General features: G+C 25.6%; 5 protein-coding genes across 5 annotated transcripts; all 5 read right to left on the minus strand.

The window, feature by feature from the left end:
• Positions 1 to 295: 295 nt before the first annotated feature.
• On the minus strand, positions 296 to 1,171 carry LOC128962520 (histone-lysine N-methyltransferase SMYD3-like). The gene has a single exon (XM_054308895.1). The coding sequence runs from the start codon at positions 1,155 to 1,157 to the stop codon at positions 300 to 302; it is 858 nt and encodes a 285-aa protein (XP_054164870.1). The 5' UTR covers positions 1,158 to 1,171; the 3' UTR covers positions 296 to 299.
• Positions 1,172 to 2,752: 1,581 nt separating this feature from the next.
• LOC128962730 (ATP-binding cassette sub-family G member 1-like) lies at positions 2,753 to 7,003 on the minus strand. Its single transcript, XM_054309132.1, has 5 exons — positions 6,421 to 7,003; positions 5,729 to 6,352; positions 3,417 to 4,635; positions 2,913 to 3,315; positions 2,753 to 2,783 (listed from the first exon to the last, which is right to left on the minus strand). Exons 1-5 carry the CDS (start codon positions 6,985 to 6,987, stop codon positions 2,753 to 2,755), a joined length of 2,844 nt encoding a protein of 947 aa, XP_054165107.1. The 5' UTR covers positions 6,988 to 7,003.
• Positions 7,004 to 11,524: 4,521 nt separating this feature from the next.
• LOC128962731 (N-lysine methyltransferase SMYD2-B-like) lies at positions 11,525 to 14,460 on the minus strand. The gene is made up of 2 exons (XM_054309133.1): positions 13,650 to 14,460; positions 11,525 to 12,252 (listed from the first exon to the last, which is right to left on the minus strand). Exons 1-2 carry the CDS (start codon positions 14,458 to 14,460, stop codon positions 11,525 to 11,527), a joined length of 1,539 nt encoding a protein of 512 aa, XP_054165108.1.
• A 1,897-nt stretch (positions 14,461 to 16,357) lies between these two features.
• LOC128962251 (histone-lysine N-methyltransferase SMYD1-like) lies at positions 16,358 to 17,381 on the minus strand. The gene is made up of 2 exons (XM_054308614.1): positions 17,316 to 17,381; positions 16,358 to 17,155 (listed from the first exon to the last, which is right to left on the minus strand). Exon 2 carries the CDS (start codon positions 17,129 to 17,131, stop codon positions 16,376 to 16,378), a length of 756 nt encoding a protein of 251 aa, XP_054164589.1. The 5' UTR covers positions 17,132 to 17,155; positions 17,316 to 17,381; the 3' UTR covers positions 16,358 to 16,375.
• Positions 17,382 to 18,114: 733 nt separating this feature from the next.
• Positions 18,115 to 18,978, minus strand: LOC128962732 (histone-lysine N-methyltransferase SMYD3-like). Its single transcript, XM_054309134.1, has one exon. The coding sequence runs from the start codon at positions 18,976 to 18,978 to the stop codon at positions 18,115 to 18,117; it is 864 nt and encodes a 287-aa protein (XP_054165109.1).
• Positions 18,979 to 23,060: the final 4,082 nt, after the last annotated feature.

Here is a 23,060-nt window from a genome sequence, read left to right on the forward strand (position 1 = left end):
AATTTAAAATTTATTTATTTATAAAAAAATAATTAAGTAAAAAATTATTTTTTATATAAATGAATTACAGTAAATGAAATATCTGTTAATATAACGGATACAAAATTTTCATATTATAATTATAAACATTCAGTAATTTACAATAAAATTAGATTAAAAATTATATTTTTATTGTTACAAAAAATTTATATAATTTTATTATTACAGAGTTTTTATATTTTAATAGTACGGTATAATAAAAATAATATAATAGCTTGAAATAAAAATATATTATATATATATATAAATTACAGGTAATATTATGTTATATTTAACGGTAGTAATGGTTTTGTTAACAAATCAACAGTTATGTCACTATCATTGTCATCAATGGCATCACATCTACAACAATGACAATCAAAATAGTATCCACTTTTCAATAGCATTCTTCTGGTAACAGTTGGCAGCGAAGGATTCACATAAAATGTGGTCAACTCGTCGCCGGCGGTAATATGTTGGCCAGCGATTACTTGCAGTTTATTGCCGGCAGATTGGATGTAGACATTGTAAGCACACGAATGGTCCAAAACGGACGCACCGATGAATAAACCGGCTCCACATGTATGGCTTGATTGGTCAATGATATCGGTATAGAAAATAAAATATGAATTTATGATAAATTTTCCAAACAAATCAACTAAATCATCGACAGTTAGATCCAAACCACAAGAACTGATCCTTTTGTGAATATCATATATAACACTGACTTTAAATCGGTCTCTCATTATGTCATCGCAATGTGACATCAAATCGGCGAAACATCGCTGCTGTTGTCCGCCAATAGTCTCATACTTTTTGTCGACAATTTGTGGATCAGCTTTAATGATGAGATACAGACGCAACAATGGTATGGCCAGATTGTCTTCATCCAATAGCTTCTTGTAGTGACTCTTAAATATCTGGCACTCATACCGATGACCGGCCCTCCAGTCTCTGCGCTGACAGTTTTCATTGCAATAATACATGTGTTTACAACCCGAACATTGTTTCAAGTCATCACTTTTGGCCAAACAGTGGTCACAAATCTGATCTTTAGATCGATGGTAAATGTGGTGAACAAATGGTTGGCATTCAAACAACACATTATCCGGTTTGTAGTCATTGTCGGCTATAATCATATTTTCTATACAGTATTACTGATGTATGAATGGATCAAATATTTTTACATTAAAAAACTATATATAGTATATATATAATCACTAATAAACAAAACAAACAAAAAATAATTGAAAATAATTTACTTAAAATTTTTGATTACATATTAATCATCAGTTTTATAATCAATTAGCCACTGATCAGTATATTGATAGGACAGTGTGTGTGTGTCTGTACTGTCGATGAATTGATTTACAGTATTTATATAACTTATACTGAGATTTAAATCGTCGGATCAAACAAAATATAAAAAACACATTTTCTTAATAAATATAAAACTATTTACCAATAATTTTGTTATAATATTAATAATATTATTTGAAAAAAAATTATGAGTCATATTGACTCATAAGACTACTACTAATAAATTATTATTAATAATAATACTATCATAATATTTAAAGTCATTAATATAATATAGTTATTGACATTAACTGTATTTGCAATTATATTCTAATATAAAAACTAATAAAAATTAAATAACACTAAACATTATTAGCTTTATTTAGTAGTATTATAAACTATAAATTTTTATTAACATAAAATTTAACAACAACTTAAACAGTATTTAGGCTTCTATTGATGAAAAATAAATAATTTTTTGAATATCATGTATAATAATAACAATCTTATAGTTTCTTATTACACTAATATATAAATTTCTAATATATTATAAATATAAAATTAAAACTTTAAAATTGAATCTTTTTTGAAATAATTTATAGTAAAAAAGTTTTTATTTGTTTTACCATTTAATTTTTTTTATTAGTAAATTATTTATACAATACTTTAGATTTAATTTTTACATTTCTTATATAAATTAAAATAAGTAAAATATTTTTTTAGCATATATATTCATAACACTGATTATAAATTAAAATAAATATACAATTAATATAACTTTAATAATAAAAATATAGTTGTTTTTTGTTGTTGTAATACAGTATAAAACGAATAATAAATAATATATTGTAATATTTATAAATTTAATTTACCGATCATTAATTTTTTCATTAAAAAATATGTAATTAAGTTACCATCTCTGTCATCATTATGTTATGATTATATTTTTTAATTCAAACTTTTAATTTGTTTTTATTATTAATACAAAGTTTGCTGTAGATGTTATACAAAATATTAAATTAATAGTAATACTTATTACAAATTATATTTTTTTTGTAGATATAAAATAAATCAATTTAAACATGTTATTAAATATATTAAATTTTTTTTATTTTTATTTTTTAATTTATAAGATATATATATATATTCTTTTTAAAATAATATTATAAAATAAATTTTATGGTTATTTTAAGATAAACAATGTCTTAAAATTAATTATTAATAATATACTAAACTATGTACAAACTTTAACAATTATAATTGATTTAAAAAAAATTAAACATATTTTGATCATTTTGAGCACATATTTTATTAAATATTTTTGAAATATCGACCAAATATTTTGCTGTCTGTAATAATTACAATAAATTAGACTATAAATTTAAATTACATAAACATTTTTAAAGATCTATATTATTATTAATTATATCTTTCATTAACTTTTATTATTATCAGAGACTTTGGCACTATTTTTGAAAATACGATTGAATTTAATTATAAATATCATTAAAGTTATCAATTTATATAAAACGGCTAAAAGTATTAAATGAAAAATATTGGGCCAAAAGTCACTGTCTGTGATATCCATTGCATACAAAACAGTATTGATATCATTGTCTGAACACCGGCCGAACCCGTAGATGGCCAGTATTACCGACTCGTATGAGTACTTCAAATATGCAAAATTAGACAACAATTGCAGTGAATAGTGTAGATCCTGGAGCGGCACTATTGTGTTGCATAGTAGACACGCCATGAAAAACACGGTTATGGCAAAAGTTTGCGAAACTTTAGTATCTTTACGAAAAATAATTGCCGATATTTGAGCCCAACTCTGGGCTGATAGTGCCGAAAATACGGTCGTCAGGTAATAGACGGCAAACATTGAAGCTGTACCGTAGAGATTGATTAGCCAGCAAAACGGTAACAGATATACCATTATAGGTAGAGAATCGCATATCGATTTCGACCAAAAATAGGCACCCGAACTATACCAACCTATAGGTGGTGCACAAATAGTTTTTTTTAAATAAATAAATAATTAATTAAAAAAACTATAAGTAAATTGTTGTAAAATGTTTTTTTTATTAAATTTATACCGTTATAGTGTTCACTATTGAAGACAGTGATATCGGCGCAAAACGAGGCCGAAGTGACCACCAGTATAATCATTGTGAATGAATAGCCAATCATATTATTGTATTTAACATTACTAGTAATCAATGCCTCGTTCCTGATCTCACTGAGCGTTTTGTTACAGCCGTTAGTCATAGAGATGTCCATTTCTAGACAACCGTCCGGTTCAATCATCTGCCAATTGAATAGAGCTATTAAACTAACGCCAAATAATTGATAAAATATGGCTTCAATCAGGAATATCTGCCAATTGGCTATATATGTGTATAACATCGTGCGCTTCAATAAAATCAAAACGTCTTTAATATAAAAACGTTTTGATTTCAATTGATTTGTTTGAAATGGTTTCATATTTTCGGAAATGATCCGATCGTTTAATGATTTTTGTTGTAATTTTTGTTTCAAACATAACTTATCCATTGATTGATTGTCGGTGTCGTCCGATGCGATTCTCAGCAATAATTCAATCGGCACTTCATTGTCATCGCAATTAATATTTGTCTCAATTAGCGTTTGTTTTAATTGTTGAGGACTTCCCTCATAGATAGCTTGTCCTCCTTTGGCCAATACATAAATGTTGTCAAAAATATTATATAACTCGTTGTTTGGCTGATGAATGCTCGCTATAATAGTCATATGATGACAACGGACTAACGATTTGAGACATAAAATCACTTTTAGGGCTGAATTGCTGTCCAATCCAGAGGTCGGTTCATCGATGAACATGAGATTAGGTTTTTTACATGAAATTAATTCACTGGCTATTACTATACGTTTGCGTTCACCGCCACTACACTTATCGACATAATTGTCAAATATATCATTGATAAGCATTTCTGACATTAAATCCGATACTAGTTTTTGGTGATCTAATTGTCCGCCAATTTGTGAATTTTTCAATTTTGATGCATACAGTAGTGTCTGTTTGACGGTCAGTCCGCTCAATAGATGTTCACTAATATTTTGTTTAATAAAAGATATTTTGCTATTTAAAGCAAAACGTGAATATATAGCACTGTTGTTACTTAATTGATCCAAATATTTGGCATTCAAACACTTTAATAGTGTTGTCTTCCCGGCACCAGACGGTCCCATCAATGCCATCAACGATTGTCGTTCAATACTACCGCTAATATTATTCAAAATACTAATTGATTTATAAACTTTGCCAAATCGGCTTAACTGTATGTTTAGTGATAAATCAATCCATGCTATTACTAAACTATGATCAAAATTATTATTATTATTATTATTATTATTATTATTATTATTATTATTATTATTATTATTATTATTATTATTATTATTATTATTATTATTATTATTATTATTATTATTATTATTATTATTATTATTAGTAGTAGTAGTAGTAGTAGTTGTAGTTGTTGTTGTTGTTGTTGTAGTAGTAGTAGTAGTAGTATAACCATTAACAATATTGCATGTTTTAGTTAATTGATAATTATTACTATGGTAGTAAATTTGATAATTATGTAAATTATCCCGTTTTCCTTTAGCTAGCTTATTTAGCAAACAATTGATCAATTTACCAAGATAATTTGTTACTTTTAATTGAAATAAAATATAAATCATAATAATTAGTAGTACATAGTATTCGAAAAAATATTGTAGATATGTATAGAATATTCTGTTATCGTGAACACCATATTCCAGGAGTACATATGTAGTCGATTCGGACTCACAACGATTCCAACCGTATAAAACAATTAATGACATTATATACATATAGGACAGGTATGAAAATTTGCTACAGAACTGAATCATAGGATTCATATCGTGAAAGGGTACGGTATAATAGTCATAAAAGATTAATGTACTTAATGTTATCAGTAATGTTGTAAATAATAGATTTTTGTTATGATTTAATACAATGGCCAAACTGCTACAGAGTATCTGATTGCATAATAAAGTGATGGTGATTATACATAGAAACCAGGCGCACCGGTACCACTCGAGCATAGGATAATAGGCCAAACATATCACACATGTTTCAACTATGGCAAATAGTATAGTTATCAAACTATCGGTAAGTAATTTTGACCAAAAAAATACTCCACTGCTATACATATCTATATACGTGTATATAAAAAATCGATAGTAACTAATTAGTAAAAAAACATTTTTTATTTAAAAAAAATATGTTAACTGATAATATTATTAATTAATGATTAATATTATACATACTATTTTTATATTCAGTGTTAAATATGTTAAAATCGGTAGCAAAACTGTCAGTAATTATTGCTAAATGTATGACAAATGAGCCGATAAACGACGGGTGCAAATAGTCGACACTTTGGGCCAAAACTTTTTTATCGGTTTGCCAGTCAAGACATGTCTGATTGCCGATCGACTCGAGACAACCGATTACTTGACCAATACGTCGACTGAATGGCAACGCAAACAACATATTAAACAAAAATAATACCAACAATTGTCTCATAAGTTTCATTCGTTGTTTGAAAAACATTATATTTAATGATCGATGAAATATATGCCAAAAGTCCAGAAAACTAAATGATTTTTGTATCGATTGAATACCAGTTGGTGTTTGTTTCATATGTTTCAAATACTTATCACATTTGTTAGCATTTATTTGTCTTATTTTTTCCGATAACTTCATAGCATTTGGTGAATGTATGCCTTGAGATGAGATTTTAAGCATCACTTCAATGACAACTTTATTTTCATTGAAATATATCTGACAATCAATCATAAAGTGTTTCATTTGTTGAGGACTTCCCTCATATATATTGTCACCTCCTTTGGCCAACACATAAATATTGTCAAACATTTGAATCAAATCATTGTTTGGCTGATGAATACTTATAATGACTGCAATGTTATGTGTTTTGACAAAACTTTTCAAACATTTCAATAACTAAAACAAAGTTATTATAAAAATTAGAAAAAATGCTTTTATTGTAAAATCTATGGTTAAGTCATTACCTCAAGAGCTGCAGTAGAGTCGAGACCAGTTGTGGGCTCATCCATAAAAAGTAGGTTTGGTTTTTCAATTGATGTCAACTGTAATGCAATGGCTATACGTTTGCGTTGACCTCCACTACATTTGCCGATTGGCGTGTTTTTAATATTATTAATTAACAATTGTTTCATCAGTTGTGTAATATTTTGGTCATGTTTGACACTTTTATGGCAACTATTATTAACCTTTGATGAATAACTAAGCGCTTCTCCGACTGTTAATACATCAATAAGCCGATCGCTATCAACTTGAGTTAGGCATCTCTTAACTATTGGTTGACTTTTACTACAGTAAAGTCGATATTTATCATTGATTACATATTTATTACTTGAATTCAAACACTTAATGAGTGTTGTCTTTCCCGAACCCGACGCTCCCATCAGTCCAGTGATTGTCCCAAAATCAAAACTACCGCTTATGTGCCTTAATATCACTTTTGATGATCCGCGCCATTGATTAACCGATGCGGTTAAATCACGCCAAACTATTGCAGTATTATTATTATTATCACACATTACTGGATGTTTCATTAATCTTTCACAATAAATCTTTTACTGATAGTATTTTTAAAAAAAACTTTTTTTTTTTAATTTTGAAAAATCATTCAATTAAAATTATTATCAATTTTAGTTTAGCAGTACTTTATTTAAGTTAACATTAATTTTATTATGTTTTTAAAAGTTTCAGCGAAAAGTTTGGTACTGTTTGGTCAAAAATCCGTAACAATCATAGTATTGGATGAAATGTGTTACTAAGCGCAATAAGACGGCTAAAAAACAAGTTAAGGAGGAAATCATACGTTTGGCTTTTATCGTTACGTATCTATATTTATAATATTATTGTATTTCTCTATTTTTTAATCATTATTTAATTTATTAAATAACAAAAATAAAAATTTATTTCTGCAATAACATTGCTATTATATATTTAATCTACAGTAAAATATTCTAATAATTAGCTGATATTATATAAATTTATATATTTATATATATTTTTAAATTTTAAATCTTGTATTTAGTGTTAAAACATACATTTAGATCATACAGTAATTTAAACCTTGTTAATTTTTTTTTAATTATAGAAATCGCTATGTCACAATTGCGATTTTTGCAATCAGTACATCACTAGTTATTATTATTGTTATTACTATTTTATATCAAAATATTTTTAAAAAATAACTTTATGTAAATAAAATTCTATAAATACATTTTAATTATTAGTTTTAATAAACATATAAAGTATTATAACCTTGAATTTAAATATTATATCTTTAATTACATTAAATCTACACAAAATAAATACATAAATGTTTGAATATTAAAAATAGTTTTGCGAAACAACAGTCTAGACATAACTTTATTGCAAAAAATCTGCTTTTATTGTGAAATACTAGAACAGTATGTTATCTATTGAAAAACAAATATTAAAAAACAAATTTTTGAAACAAATATCAGTATATTATACAACAAAATGAGATATACTTTATGTTTGAGTATTGGTTCTAAAAAAGTCCTTAATTTTCATTTTAGTTAACAACAAAAAACTCGAAGAAATTGTATATTTTTAAAAATTTATAAAAAATTAATATTAGAATTATACAAAAATTTCAAGTTTAATAATAAAATACAAAATTTTAAAAATAATAAATTATTTTAACCTAATTAGTGTTTAAATTACAACTTTAATAAAATAAATATTTTTTTAAAAAATACATAACATTAATGAATAGTAAAATTTCTATTTTTCTATTCATCAATGTTATCAGGGTTGCGCAAGTTTGTTTTTAGTCGATAGGTGGGGGGACTTACTGGAGTATCTGGGGGTAAAATCTTGATCTCTGTGTGGTAAATCGGCTTTACCGTACCCCTACCCCTAATCTGAATGTTGTGTATAAATTAATTATTAGTAATAATTTATTACTATTGAAAACTACATTAAAAACTATTTTATGTTATTAGTAATGTTTAAAATAAAAGTGTTTAGACATCTAAAGTTTGACATATAAATTATACATATAATACAGTAATATTAATACTGTATGTATTGAAAATTAAAGCATTAGTTTGATATTTGATTAGTGTTATTAGTTTTAATCCCTAAATATTCAATAATTATTGATTATATACTAGTAGTTTAATACTACAATATAAAAGTATACAAAACTTTAAATATATATATTGACTCAAATATTTGATTAAAACAATGGCTATTAAAAACACAATATTTAGCTTAGTTTTAGTAGTTAATGATTAAAAGTGTGTCAAATAAAACATAAACAAATTATAAGTTTATTTTATAAAAACAAGTATTTATACAAAACACAAAAAAAGATGGACAGCCGTAGAGATAGTTGGGACCGATTTGGTGATGACTTAAGCGAACTATTACTCAGTTATCTGCCATTTGATGATCGCTTTCGCTTGGAGTGTGTGTCCAGACAATGGCAACGATTGATATTTATGAATAACATCTTCATTGATGATTGCAGAATATATTTGAAAAATTATGCGAAAATTGTGAAAAAGTTAGATAACAGACCATTTGAACAGCCATTAATCGGTGATACCACCAAAATATTCAACTATTGGCTAAAATATCACTTAAATATTCGTTCAATATTTGCGACATCGACTTCAAACTGTTATACAGTTAGTCAAGTGTTGAAAAAATATGCCAAACAATTGGATTTAATTAGACTAACAAAAGTGGATCAATCGGTTTGTGAAGAGCTCAGGAAGTGTTGCAATGTATCGCGGATTGTCTTTTATACCGTAATTATGACACCAATTGACATCCTATCGGTACTCTTCAAAGATGACGATAACAATGAAGTATTATTTCCAAAATTACGAAAACTGAAAGTTTGGACCACTTTGGCTACAAAATTGAAAAGTTTTCAAAAGTTTACCAAAATTTATGGCAACAATTTGACAGCTATTGATATTAAGAATAATAGTTATCTATTAGTTGATACAAAACTCATGCATTTGGTCGCACAGATGACACAATTAATACACTTTAGTTATGTTCAGAAAACTACTATAACAACAATTATCGCCGATTTATCAAAAATTGGTGCCAATTGTCCACTAATTAAACGTCTTGAACTTGAATTATGGTTTCCATCGGATCTGGAGTTCAACGAAACACTGGAAACTGTTGGCAAAAGTTTTCAACAATTAAAAAGTCTATCATTTAATGGATATATCATTAAAATGTTGAACAACTTTGAAATATCTAACGATTCATTAAGTAATTTATCAAAACTAACTTATCTAACATTGAAATCCAATTATAACTGGTATTTGAGTCCCGATTTTTTAGGAAATCCTATGAAATTCATACCAAATGTTCACTATTTATACTTTCAATACATTCAACTGAGCGACCAGTTGTTTGACTGTTTGGAAAAAGTTAGATATTTACGTATTTTAGAGATATTTTTATTTGATAATCAGGATTTAAAATTACCCAAAAATTGTATCAAAAAATTAATTAATAATTGTCCAAAAATTTTGGATATTTATATAAATGATGTAGTTTATCTATAATAGTTTAATTTCTCATATTTTTTAATTAATTGATCAATATCTTAGCTATATTATCATTTTATACAATTGATTAACTTGTTTGTTAAATAATTTATAATAAATTATTTTATAAAGTATCAAATTTTAAGATATATATAATAATGTAAATTATTGATAAGTTGTAACTTTTGGCCAAACAGTGGTCACACATATTATGTTTAAATCGGTTGTAAATGTGGTGAACAAATGATTGACATTCAATCACCATATCATCCGGTTTGTAGTTTTTTTTCAGTTTTGATCATATTTTTATTGCTGTAAAGATATAATAACTGTATAAATACTGTATATAAGTATTAAATAAATAAATAAATAATTTAAAATAATTTACTTTAAAAAAGTTTTAAAAAGTTTTTTTTTATTAATTGTTTGTGTATTTTTTGTTAGATATTAATAGTGTCTTGATTTTCAACTAAAAAAATTATTTTGTCGGTTCAACGCTTATAACTGGGACTTAGTATGTCCACCGAAGTTGACCAGTGGACGCTATTTCGGAAATTTTATTATAACTATAAATAACTATTTGTTGGGTTAGCAACTATAAAAACTTATAAATAATTATTTCATTGATTTTGAAAAATATAAGCATTAAATTGTAAAATTAAGTAAAAATATATGTAAAAACAAAAAGTAATAATTATATAAATTATATAAAATGTTTAAGCTGTTATCAACTCATATTACTTTTTTAACAATAGAAATAATTAGTTTATTTATATAAATCATTTTTGTAAATATGCTGCAAACAAATGAATATATATCAGTTGAAATATTTATAAAAAAATAAATAACTATTTCAATAACTATTTGGCTTTTTTAGCAACTATATACAACTATTTAATACAGTTTAAATAACTATTTTAAAAACTATTTGACTTTTTTAAGCAACTATTATAACAACTATTTAATAGAGTATAAAAAATTATTAATCAATACACTAGATATTAATCATCAGTTTGATAATCAATTAACCACTGATAAGTCATTATTGATAGGACAGTGTGTCTGTACTGTTGATAAAATGGTTGTTTCTAATCAAATACGAGGATTAAAAGCAAAATATATTTATAAATTAATTAATTGACAATAATATTATTGAAACAAAATGACTTATATGATTCATATTTTTAAGACATAATACAAAATAAAACTGTATTAACTATTTGGTGCTACAAAAGGCTAAAATAAATATAATGTTATGAGTTTTATGACAATTAGTTATTGAAAAGTTTGTATTTGTTAATATCATATATTTATTTGAAAAAACTTTTCATTTGATTATTAGTAAAATATTTGTTAACAAATATAAAATGCATTGTAAAGATAAAAATTTTATATTAATTGATTGAAATAAACAATTTTCAATGATTAAATTAATTTAAAATCCTATATTCAATAAAAAAAATTATAATTATGATCACAAAATAATAATAATAATAATTTACTGTTAACTGTAATTAATTTTATGAATTAAAAACTAGTTCATAATATCATCAAAATTATTATGAATGTCATCACATCTACGACAGTGACAATCAAAATAGTATACACTTTTCAATAGCATTCTTCTGGTAACAGTTGGCAAAGAAATATTCACATAAAAAGTGGTCAACTCGTCGCCGGCGGTAATATTTTGGTCGGCTATTAACTGTAGTCTATTGCCATCGGATTTGACGTAGACATTGGGCGCACACGAGTGGTCCAAAACGGACGCACCGATAAACAATCCGCTGCCGCATACATGGCGTGATTGGCGAACATTGTTGGTGACCATATCGTATGAATTGATAGTGTATTTACCAAACAAATTGACCAAATCATCGACAGGTAGTTCCACACCACACAAACTGATCCTATTGTGTATGTCTTGGATAACACTAACTTTAAAACTGTGTCGCAATATGTCTTCGCGATGTGACATCAAATCGGCGAAACATCGCTGTTGTTGTCCGCCAACAGTGTCGTACTTTTTGTAAACAATTAGCGGATCAGCTTTGATGTTAAGATACATTCTAAGCAATAGTTTTGCTAAATTGTGTTCATCGACCAGTTTCTGGTAGTGATTCTTGAATATCTGGCACTCATACCGATGTCCGAACTGCCAGTCATTGCGCTGACAGTTTCGGTCGCAATAATACATATGTTTACATATCGAACATCTCTTCAAACCATCACTTTTGGCCAAACAGTGGTCACATACCTGTCCTTTGTATTGGTTGTAAATGTTATGAACAAATGATTGGCATTCAAACAATACTTCATTAATTTTATAATCTTTTATTGCTTTAATCATAATTGCATTAAATGTATGCTAAATATATATATACAGTATATACTGTATATAACTTATTAAAACAGTAGATATAATGCCAATAGTATAATTTTAAAATTATATAAAATTCAAATGTTAAATTATATAATGTTATTGGAAAAGTTTATTTTTTATATAATAAAAATTTATATATCATAGCATCAATCAGTTTGATAATCAATTAATCATTGATAGTATAAAACTATTGATCAGACAGTCTATAAATATATATATATATATATATATAACTTATAAAAGGAATGTTTGTCTATTAAATAGAGGTTTGAATCGTCGGATCAATTTAAATGAAAAAAACTTTATTACAGATATTTTTTGATTTTTTTATAATAAGTTGTCATTATTATCGCTATCTTTATTATAATATATATATATTGCAAAATAAAAAAGTATTTAAATGTAAATTACAATTAACTAATTGTTTTAACAGTTCTGTACTAAGATCTCTATTAAAATTAACAACATTTTATAGATTTGTTGTAAAATTTCATTTGAAGTTTAAAATTATAAATTATTTATTATAATATCTAAAAATAAAATATGAAAAATTACTAATTTGTGACGCAAATAATTGAAATTAACATAACTGTTATAAAATTTTTTTTTAAAAAAAAAAGTTTATTGATTAGCTAACCTTTTAAATTTTGAACTATTATTTGCTTTTATTACTAATTTAATTTAATTGGGATTAAAGTTTATGTAATATTAGAGCAAACAAAAATTGCATAACATTAATGGAGAGTACAAAAATTTTATAATAATAATTTATAGTGTATTATTCAAAAATTATTAGTTTAAAAAACTTTTTTTTTTGATAAAGATATTTATTATAATACTTTGAAATACAATTTTAATGATTTATATGAAACATTTCAATTAATCAATACAAATTAAATCCAATATGTATTTTCAGTATTTATTTACCAAAATTGTATTAATTATAGTAATAATGTAATAATAATTAAATGATTATATTGTATATTTAAGGAAAAACATTTTTATTAATTATTTATTTTTTTAAATTGTATAAATGACATAATTTAAAAATAATAGTAACTATAGCTTAAATCCAATATTTATTACAAATTATTGTAATTTAATTTTTTTTTTGATAACATATATATTATCAAATATCATATATCATATATATATATATTATGTATTATAAATATTCTATTACTATATTTCTAAACTTTATATTAATTATTAGCAAAAATAGTTAATTTTATACATAAATATTATCTTTTAGTTAATTGTTTTATAAAATAATCACTTAATTCACTATTAATGTCATCATCTCCTTCAGTGTCATCAATACATCGACGACATTGACAATCAAAATAGAAATTCTTTTTCAATTTCATTCTTCTGGTGACAGTTGGCAGAGAAGTATTTGTATAAAAAGTGGTCAACTCTTCGCCAGCGGTTATAAATCGTTTAGATATTACAAAACGTTTGTTTCCAATAGATTCAAAAACGACATTATAATCACACGAGTGGTTCAAAACGGATGCACCGATGTATATACTGCTACCACAAAACTGATCCGATTGGTCGTCAAAACGCTTTTCAAATGAATTGATAACATATTTTCCATACAAATCGATTAAGTCATTGATAGGTAGTTCCACATCACAGGATCTGATAGTATTGTGTATCCCTTGAATGTAAGAATATCGACGACTGTCGCGGACAATGTCTTCGTGATGTGACATCAAATCGTTGAAACATCGCTGTTGTCCGCCAACAGTGTCGTACTTTTTGTTTAAAATTTGTGGATCAGCTTTGCTTATGAGATACAATCTAAGCAATGTTGGGGTCAATTCGTGTTCAGCGATTAGCTTCTTGTAGTGACTCTTCAATATCTGGCACTCATACCGATGTCCGGCCCTCCAGTCGTTGCGCTGACAGTTTCGGTCGCAATAATACATGTGTCCACAAACCGAACATTTCTTCAGATCATCCTTTTTAGCCAAACATTTATCACATAACTGTCCTTTATATTCATCCATAATATTGTTGATAAATGGTTTGCATTCAAACACCACTTCCAGAGGTTTGTAGTCTTTCTGTGCTTTTATCATATTTTCAAATACTGTGTAATAATATAAATATTATTTTTTTTAAAAAAGTGAAATAATACATAAAAAAATAATAGACTAAAAAAATATAACCAAAAATAAATAATAATATAATAAATTTAAAAAGTTTTTTAATTGACAACAAATTATTTTTTTAATGTGTTATTCAAATATTAATTTGTTTGATAAACAATTAACACAACACTTAACAGTTAACCATAACATTGAAGGTAAACAACAACAGTATATTGTATGCACAATATAAAAACATATATTAACCATAGATTTAATATAATATATACACATAACTTAATTTAAAGCATATAATAGTTATGTTGCACTATAAGCCCCACCTCCATAGCATTACACATTAAAGCATTGCTTGCATGAGTAAACTATAGCATTGTGATATTGAAAACATTGTAAGTCAAATTTTATATTCAAATTTATATAATAGTTGAATACTTGTACTAAAATATTATTGTTAGGACTGGTATTGTCTGTACTGTTGAGGAAAGGAAAGGGATGTTTATATTTGAATAGATATCTAAATCATGGGATCAATCAAAATGAAAATAAAAAAAAGTATTTAAATAAAATTAACATATAGTTAGTGATATTTTCATACTAATAAATAGCTACTGTATTATCATAACATAACCAGTTGAGAATGCTAGAAAGCATTTCCACACGAATTCCTAATCATAATTAAAAATTAAATTCAGTATGATAAAATAAAATCAACTAAAGTTATGTAGGGTATCAAACGATTTAGTATGACAAAATAAACAACTATAGTCATGTGGGGTATCAAATGATTCAGTATTACAAAATAAACTACTATTTTCCTAAAAAATAAACTTAAAAACGAAAAAAAATAAAAAAATCAATATTCAAAAAAATTCAAAAAAAAAATTCAAAAAAAATTCAAAATTTTTTTAATTAATTTTTGGACACCATTTTCTTCAATTTCCTAAAAAATAAAACTTAAAAACGAAAAAAACAAAAAATCAATATTAAAAAAAAATAAAAAAAAAATAAAAAAAAAATTCAAAAAAAATTCAAAATTTTTTTAATTAATTTTTGGACACAATTTTCTTCAATTTCCTAAAAAATAAACTTAAATAAGAAAAAAAACAAAAAAAAATCAAAAAAAATTTGTAGCGGATAGTGGATTCGAACCTATGTCCTCGTGGGACAGACAGACCGACAGACCGACAGACCGACTTATAGAATGCATATACGTATTCCTTTCAGGAATTCGTGAAAATGTGTTGTATATGTAACTGTTGTTTGCAAAATAAAATTATAAATAATATGAGTTTTGTTTTTACCGTTATATACTAAAAATACACTATATTTGTTGTAATATGAATATCATATTGAATACGATCTGTAATATTATTATTTCAACTAATTTTAAATAAATTTTCTACAATAATTATTTAATAATTAATGATTTTTATTAAATTATATTTTAAAAAATTGTTATTAAAAAAATGATTAACAAGTTTAAAAATTATAAGAAAAACAAATTATTAAATTTCTAGAAATTAAATCCAATTTCGACGACTAATAAATTATTTTGCTTTATAATTGAACATAAATTTAAATAATTAAATTATTTTCTAAATAAGATTTTAATCAACTTTTTTAATTGATATTACGGTAATAATGAAATAAAATGATAAATATTTTGTTATACAATTTTATATAATAATCTTATATTTGAAACATTTATAAGTTATTATAAATTAAATCTAAAATTTATCGTAAATTATATTTATAATAATAATAATAGAATTTTTATGAGAAGTAAATTGAATTTAATTAAAAGTAATTAATTGTTTAATTAAGAAAAATGTAATTATTTCACCAAAACTGTGTGTATCATCACATCTACAACATTAATGACTATTTAAATGTCTCCTTTTGTAATAAAAAACCATTTGGTATTAAACGGATTCACATAATAAGTGGTCAACACTTCGCCGTCTCGTATTAAATATCTGGCCGTTACTTGCAGTCGATTGCCGACGAAAGTGTCGACAGAGACATTGTAGGCACACGAGTGATGCAAAGCGGTCGCACCGATGAACAAACCGGTACCGCATTTTTCGGGGGCCGTCGATTGGTTCATACCATTAGTATAGGTCAGCTCATAGTAATTGACAATAAATTTGCCGAACAAATGACGAAAATAATCTTTAGATACTTTTATACCACAGGATTTCATGGCATCGCTTATGAGTGTCATAACACCCATCTTAAGCCAGTCTTTGCTAATCTCATGGCAATGTGACTGCAAATCGTTGAAACATAGCTGATGTCCGTCAACGGTATTATACTTTTTGTTAACAATATGTGGATCAGCTTTAATGATGAGATATAGACGCGTCAATGGTATGGCCAGATTGTCTTCATCCAATAGCTTCTGGTAGTGATTCTTGAATATCTGGCACTCATACCGATGTCCTGACCGCCAGTCATTGAGCTGACAGTTTCGGTTGCAATAATACATGTGTCCACAGTTCGCGCATTTCTTCAACCGATCACTTTTGGCCAAACAATGGTCACACACTTGTCCTTTGAATCGGTCGTAAATGTGGTGAACAAATGGTTGGCATTCAAACACCACATCTTCCGTCAGATAGTCTTTGTCTGCTTTCAACATATTATTTGTTTGTTTCCAATACTACTGTATATTAAATGATAAATAAAATATAATTAATTAATTAATTAATTAAAAAGTTAATTATAATTAAAAACATTTATTTGTTATTGAAATACGACTTAAAGTTTAATAGAAAAAAAACAAAAGTTTTGTATAAATATTTTTTTTTGTGTTTATTACTCACCAATAAATTGTTTGTTTAAAACCAATTAATTAAAACAATTACAAGATATAGGACAGGTAGCTGAGGAAAGGTATGTTTAAAAATTAATTATTATTTTGTTGATGGTTTGAAATATCAATCAATCGTCAAAACAAACCAAACAAACAATAAATAAAATTATTTAACAATTTGTGGCAAAATTTGTGATCAAATCTTATAAGTAGTAAACTATTGACTCATTTCATATGTTTGTCTCATTAGTTCAATAGTTATATATAGCATAACAATAAAACTTTTGTTTGTAAAACTATTTTGGCGCTAAAATAACTGTACATTTAATAATAATAATAATTATTATAATATTATTATTAGCATTAATAATGTTATAACAAATATTGATTTGTATTAAAAACTTTTGTTATCAATTATTTGTTAATGCAATGCATGTATTATTTTATTTATAGACAACAATATTTTATAGTAAATTAATTATTAATTTATTTTTTAAAAAAAATAATACAATACTTTTTTTGTAATTTTTAATAATATGTAAATAAGAAATAGTTTTTATTTATTTATTTATTGTTAAATCATAATATAAAGTATTCAAAAGTCGTTACAATAATAAATTCAATTTAATTTAAACATTGATTATTTAAAAAAATATAATATTATGAAAAACATTTTTAAACAAAACATTATACAACTTTTGTTATTTTTGATAACATTTATTATTATAATAATAAAACAATTGATAGTATTTTATAAAATTATTATTATTATTATGAATTCAAATTACATTTTATATAATAATCATATTTTACATTAAAAGTTGTTTGATTAGCATATTTTTGGCCATCAAATCAGCAAATTTGATTATATCATCGCTATCATCATCATTGCCATCACATCTACGACAGTGACAATCAAAATAATATCTACTTTTCAATTGCATTCTTCTGGTAACAGTTGGTAGCAAACAATTTACATAACAAGTGGTCAACTCGTCGCCGGCGGCGATGGCATGACTTGCTTTTATCTGTAGTCTATTGCCCACTGAGTGGACGTAGACATTGTTAGCACACGAGTGGTCCAAAATGGATGCACCGATGAATAATCCGGCGCCACATGTATGGCGAGATTGGCGGACATTATCGACGGCCACTGTTTCGAAGTAATTGATCGCAAATTTACAGAACATATCGATTAAATCATTGAGAGGTAGTTCAACACCACATGAACTGATCCTAAAGTGTATATCTTTTATAGCAATAACTTTAAACAGTTCCTGCAATATGTCTTCGCGATGTGACATCAAATCGGCGAAACATCGCTGTTGTCCGCCAACAGTGTTGTACTTTTTGTATACAATTTGTGGATTAGTTTTTATTATGAGATACATTCGCAACATTGGTATAGCCATCTGTTGTTTATCAATTAGCTTCTGGTAGTGATTCTTGAATATCTGGCACTCATACCGATGTCCGGCCCTCCAGTCGTTGCGCTGACAGTTTCGGTCGCAGTAATACATGTGCTGACAATCCGCGCATTTCTTCAAACCATTACTTTTGGTCAAACAATCTTCACATATAAGACCTTTGCATTGATTGTAAATATAGTGAACAAATGGTTTGCATTCAATCAACACATCTTCCGGTTTGTAATCTTTCTCTGCTTTAATCATATTTTCAAATACTATATAATTTATAATAAATATAAATAACTATAAAAAAAATTTAATTAATAACCCATCAAATGAAATGAAATATACAAGAAATTAATTGTTACTGTATTTCAAATTTTTATACTTTAACTAATAATCAATTTAACTATACTAGAGTTAAATGTATGCTTTTTGATGAAATTGATGTTTTTAGCATAAATATTACATAATTTTATTTTAAAAAAATATAATAAATATAAAGATAACAAAAATTCAGATTAGTTATTGAGTTATTTTAAGTGAATTAATTGGTGCATATACTGTACAATTATACAGTAATCTGTAATTTTAATAAAAGTGCTTATTATTTAAAAAATAAAATAATCAATAAGATTTAAAATTGTGCAAAATTGTTGTAAAATTTTAAAACATATTATTAATATGATTTATGTTATCGTCTAATATTTTTAAATGTTTACTCTAATTAATCGTAAAATTAAATTACTTGACATATAAACGAGATATATATAACAAAATTATAATATAAAGATAAATAATTAAAATAAATATTCAAAAATAATTACATATTAAATCCAATACAGAGTATATGAAATAATGGTATAAAATTAAATTAAAATTACTTAATTTATTTTTAAAATAATTTGTTAAAATTTATGTCAAACTCACTATCTCTATCATTGCCATCACATCTACAACAATGACAATCAAAATAATATCCATCTTTTAATAGCTTTTTCTGGTAACAGTTGATAGCTTAGTATGAAATCTTTGGCTTTTATTTGTAATTTGTTGCCAAAAGTGTCGGCAAAGACATTGAAGGCACACGAGTGGTCCAAAACAGATGCACCGATGAATAATCCGGTGCCAACTGTAGGACGCAATTGGTTGATATCATTACAGTTATTGGAGAGCATCTCAAATGAATTGATTTTATATTTTTTAAACAAATCGACAAAATCATCGACAGGTAGTTCCACACTACAAGAACTGATCCTTTTATGGACGTCTTGTATCATATCAACAGCAATGGTATTTTGCAATATATCTTCGCGATGTGACATCAAATCATTGAAACATCGCTGCTGTTGTCCGCCAACAGTGTTGTACTTTTTTGTAAACAATTTGTGGATCAGCTTTGATAATCAGATATAATCTGAACAATATTCTTGCATATGCTTATGTAGTAATCAGCTTTTGGTTATCACTAGTGAATGAAAATATATTTAATTAAATAAATAAATTTTAATTAAATATTATATATATTTAAAATATAAATACATACAAAATATTTAATTAAATATTTAGCATTTTTCGTAAATATAATAAAATATTAATACATAAAACTGTAAATATATGCATATCAATAGTGCTGGTCATCAAAAATCATTGAAAAATTGAAGATCAAAACAAGTGTCAGTACAAGAATCACTACTAACACCAAAAAATGATTTCAATAGTGATTTGTGTAAACTGTTGGTGACATTGAATATACCGTTTCAAAAAATGATATTGAAAAATAAATATTTAAATAAATATTTTGGTATTTTTTAGCAAATATTTTATTGAATATTTTCAGTTTTTAAATAAATATTTTTTAATGCATTAGTTATCACTCTTAAATATCTGGCACTCATACCGATGTCCGGCCCTCCAGTCGTTGTGCTGACAGTTTCGGTCGCAATAATACATGTGTTTACACACCGATCATCTCTTCAAATCATCACTTTTGGTCAAACTGTGGTCACATATCTGTCCTTTATATTCATCGTTAATATTGTGGACAAATGGTTGGCATTCAAACATCTTGTGGTTTATAGTTTTTTTCTCTGCTTTAATCATATTATTCATTGCTGTAAAATATATGACAAAAAAAATTGAAAATATTAAACAGTAAAATACTGTATAAATTTAATAACCAATTAATTATTAATCAATGATTGTATGTACTATTGTTAGGACTGATGACGAAATGGATATTTAAAATCAATTAGCAATTGTGGTTGAAATAGACGTATCAATCAATCAATCGGCAAAACACACAAAAGGTTTACAAAAAAAATTATTATATTTTTTTGTGCAAAATTTTTGGTAAAATCTAATATAAAATTTAGATTATAAACTATTGACTTAAAATATGACTAATTAGTAATCAATAGATATATAGATAACAATTTGTTAAAATTGTAAACTATTTTGGCGCTGAAATAACTGTACACTTAATTACTATTATTATTATTAATATTATATTAATATTATTAGTTTATTAGCACTAAATAATGTTAATACAGTCTCATAGCATTCATTTCGACGAGTGATTCAATATTATCGACGAACGAGTGAATGAATTCGACGGTGAGATAAACAATTCGATGAATGCATTATTGAAATCGACGTATATTTTAAACAAGTATTTAGTAGAAATGTCTTACAATAATATACAAATAGTAGTTAAATTAATTAGAAATATTTTTTTTATTAAGACATGAAAAATAAACAGATAATGTATTTTTAGAAAAAAAATACAAAAACATTTGAGTTTAAAATGAAAACAATAAGATTTTTTGTGTACAGTTTGTGACATTCGATATATACGTCGATTTCAATAATGCATTCATCGAATTGTTTATCTCACCGTCGAATTCATTCACTCGTTCGTCGATATTATTGACTCACTCGTCGAAATGAATGCTATGAGACTGTAACAAATATTGTTTTGTATTAAAAACTTTTTCTTATATTATTTGTTGATGTAAAATACATATATAAATTTTCAATTTAATTTTTGACTAATTAGTAATTTATTGGTTAAACAAATAGTAGTTTAAATTTTTATAATTTTGTTTGCATTTCAATTAATTTATTAAAATTTACAAAACATTAATAAATAGTAAAATTTTCTAACAATAATTTTCAATAATTATTTATTAATAGTTTTTTCTAATAATATATTAATAATTAAAGCAAATAATTAAAGTATAATATTTTTAAAAAGTTTGTTTAATAATTATATGAAAAATTTATTAATCAATACAAATTAAATCCAATATGGATTTTCAGTATTTATAACCAAAATTGTATTAATATTAATACTGTAATAATAATTAAATGATTATTATTGTATATTTAAGAAAAACATTTTTATTAATTATTTTTTTTTAAAAATAGTATAAAGCAAATGAAATAATTTTAAAATAATAGTAATTATAGCTTAAATCCAATATTTATTACAAATTATTGAAATTTAATTTTTTTTGACTACCATAGTATAAGAATAATAAAAATGATTATTTATTTTGTTAAAACCAATTAATTTAATTTAATATATCATAGATTATTATATCGATATTTATGAATAAATCTTATCAAATCATTATCATTATCACTGTATTCATCACTAATAGTTTCACATCGACAACAGTGACAATCAAAATAGTATACACTATTCAATAGTAATCTTTTAAGACCAATCGGTAGCAATGGATTTATATAATAAGTGGTCAACTCGTCGCCGGCGGTAATTTTTTTGCCAACTTTTACCTGTAATCGGTTGCCAACAGAGTTGACGTAAACATTGAAATCACACGAATGGTTCAAAACAGACGCACCGATGAATAAACCGGCGCCACAGGTATGGCGGGTTAGGTTGACATCCTTATAGACCATTTCAAATGAATTGATGGTATATTTACCAAACAAATTGACCAAATTATTGAAAGGTATTTCCACACCACACGAACTGATCCTTTTATGAATGTCTTATAGAAGACTAGCTTTAAAGATGTCTCGTGATATCTCTTCTTGATGTGACATCAAATCGTTGAAACATCGCTGTTGTCCGCCAACAGTGTCGTACTTTTTGTTAGCAATTTGTGGATCAGCTTTGATAATCAGATACAATCGGAGCAATAGTTTTGAGATATTGTGTTCATCAATCAGTTTCTTGTAGTGATTCTTGAATATCTGGCACTCATACCGATGTCCTGACCTCCAATCTTTGCGCTGACAGTTTCGGTCGCAATAATACATGTGTCTACAGTCCACGCATTTCCTCAATCCATCACTTTTAGCCAAACAGTGGTCAC

Source organism: Oppia nitens, unplaced genomic scaffold (genome assembly GCF_028296485.1).
Source record: "Oppia nitens isolate AA-2021 unplaced genomic scaffold, nextdenovo-longstitch-racon4-pilon3 scaffold6_pilon_pilon_pilon, whole genome shotgun sequence".
Lineage (NCBI taxonomy): Eukaryota > Metazoa > Arthropoda > Arachnida > Sarcoptiformes > Oppiidae > Oppia > Oppia nitens.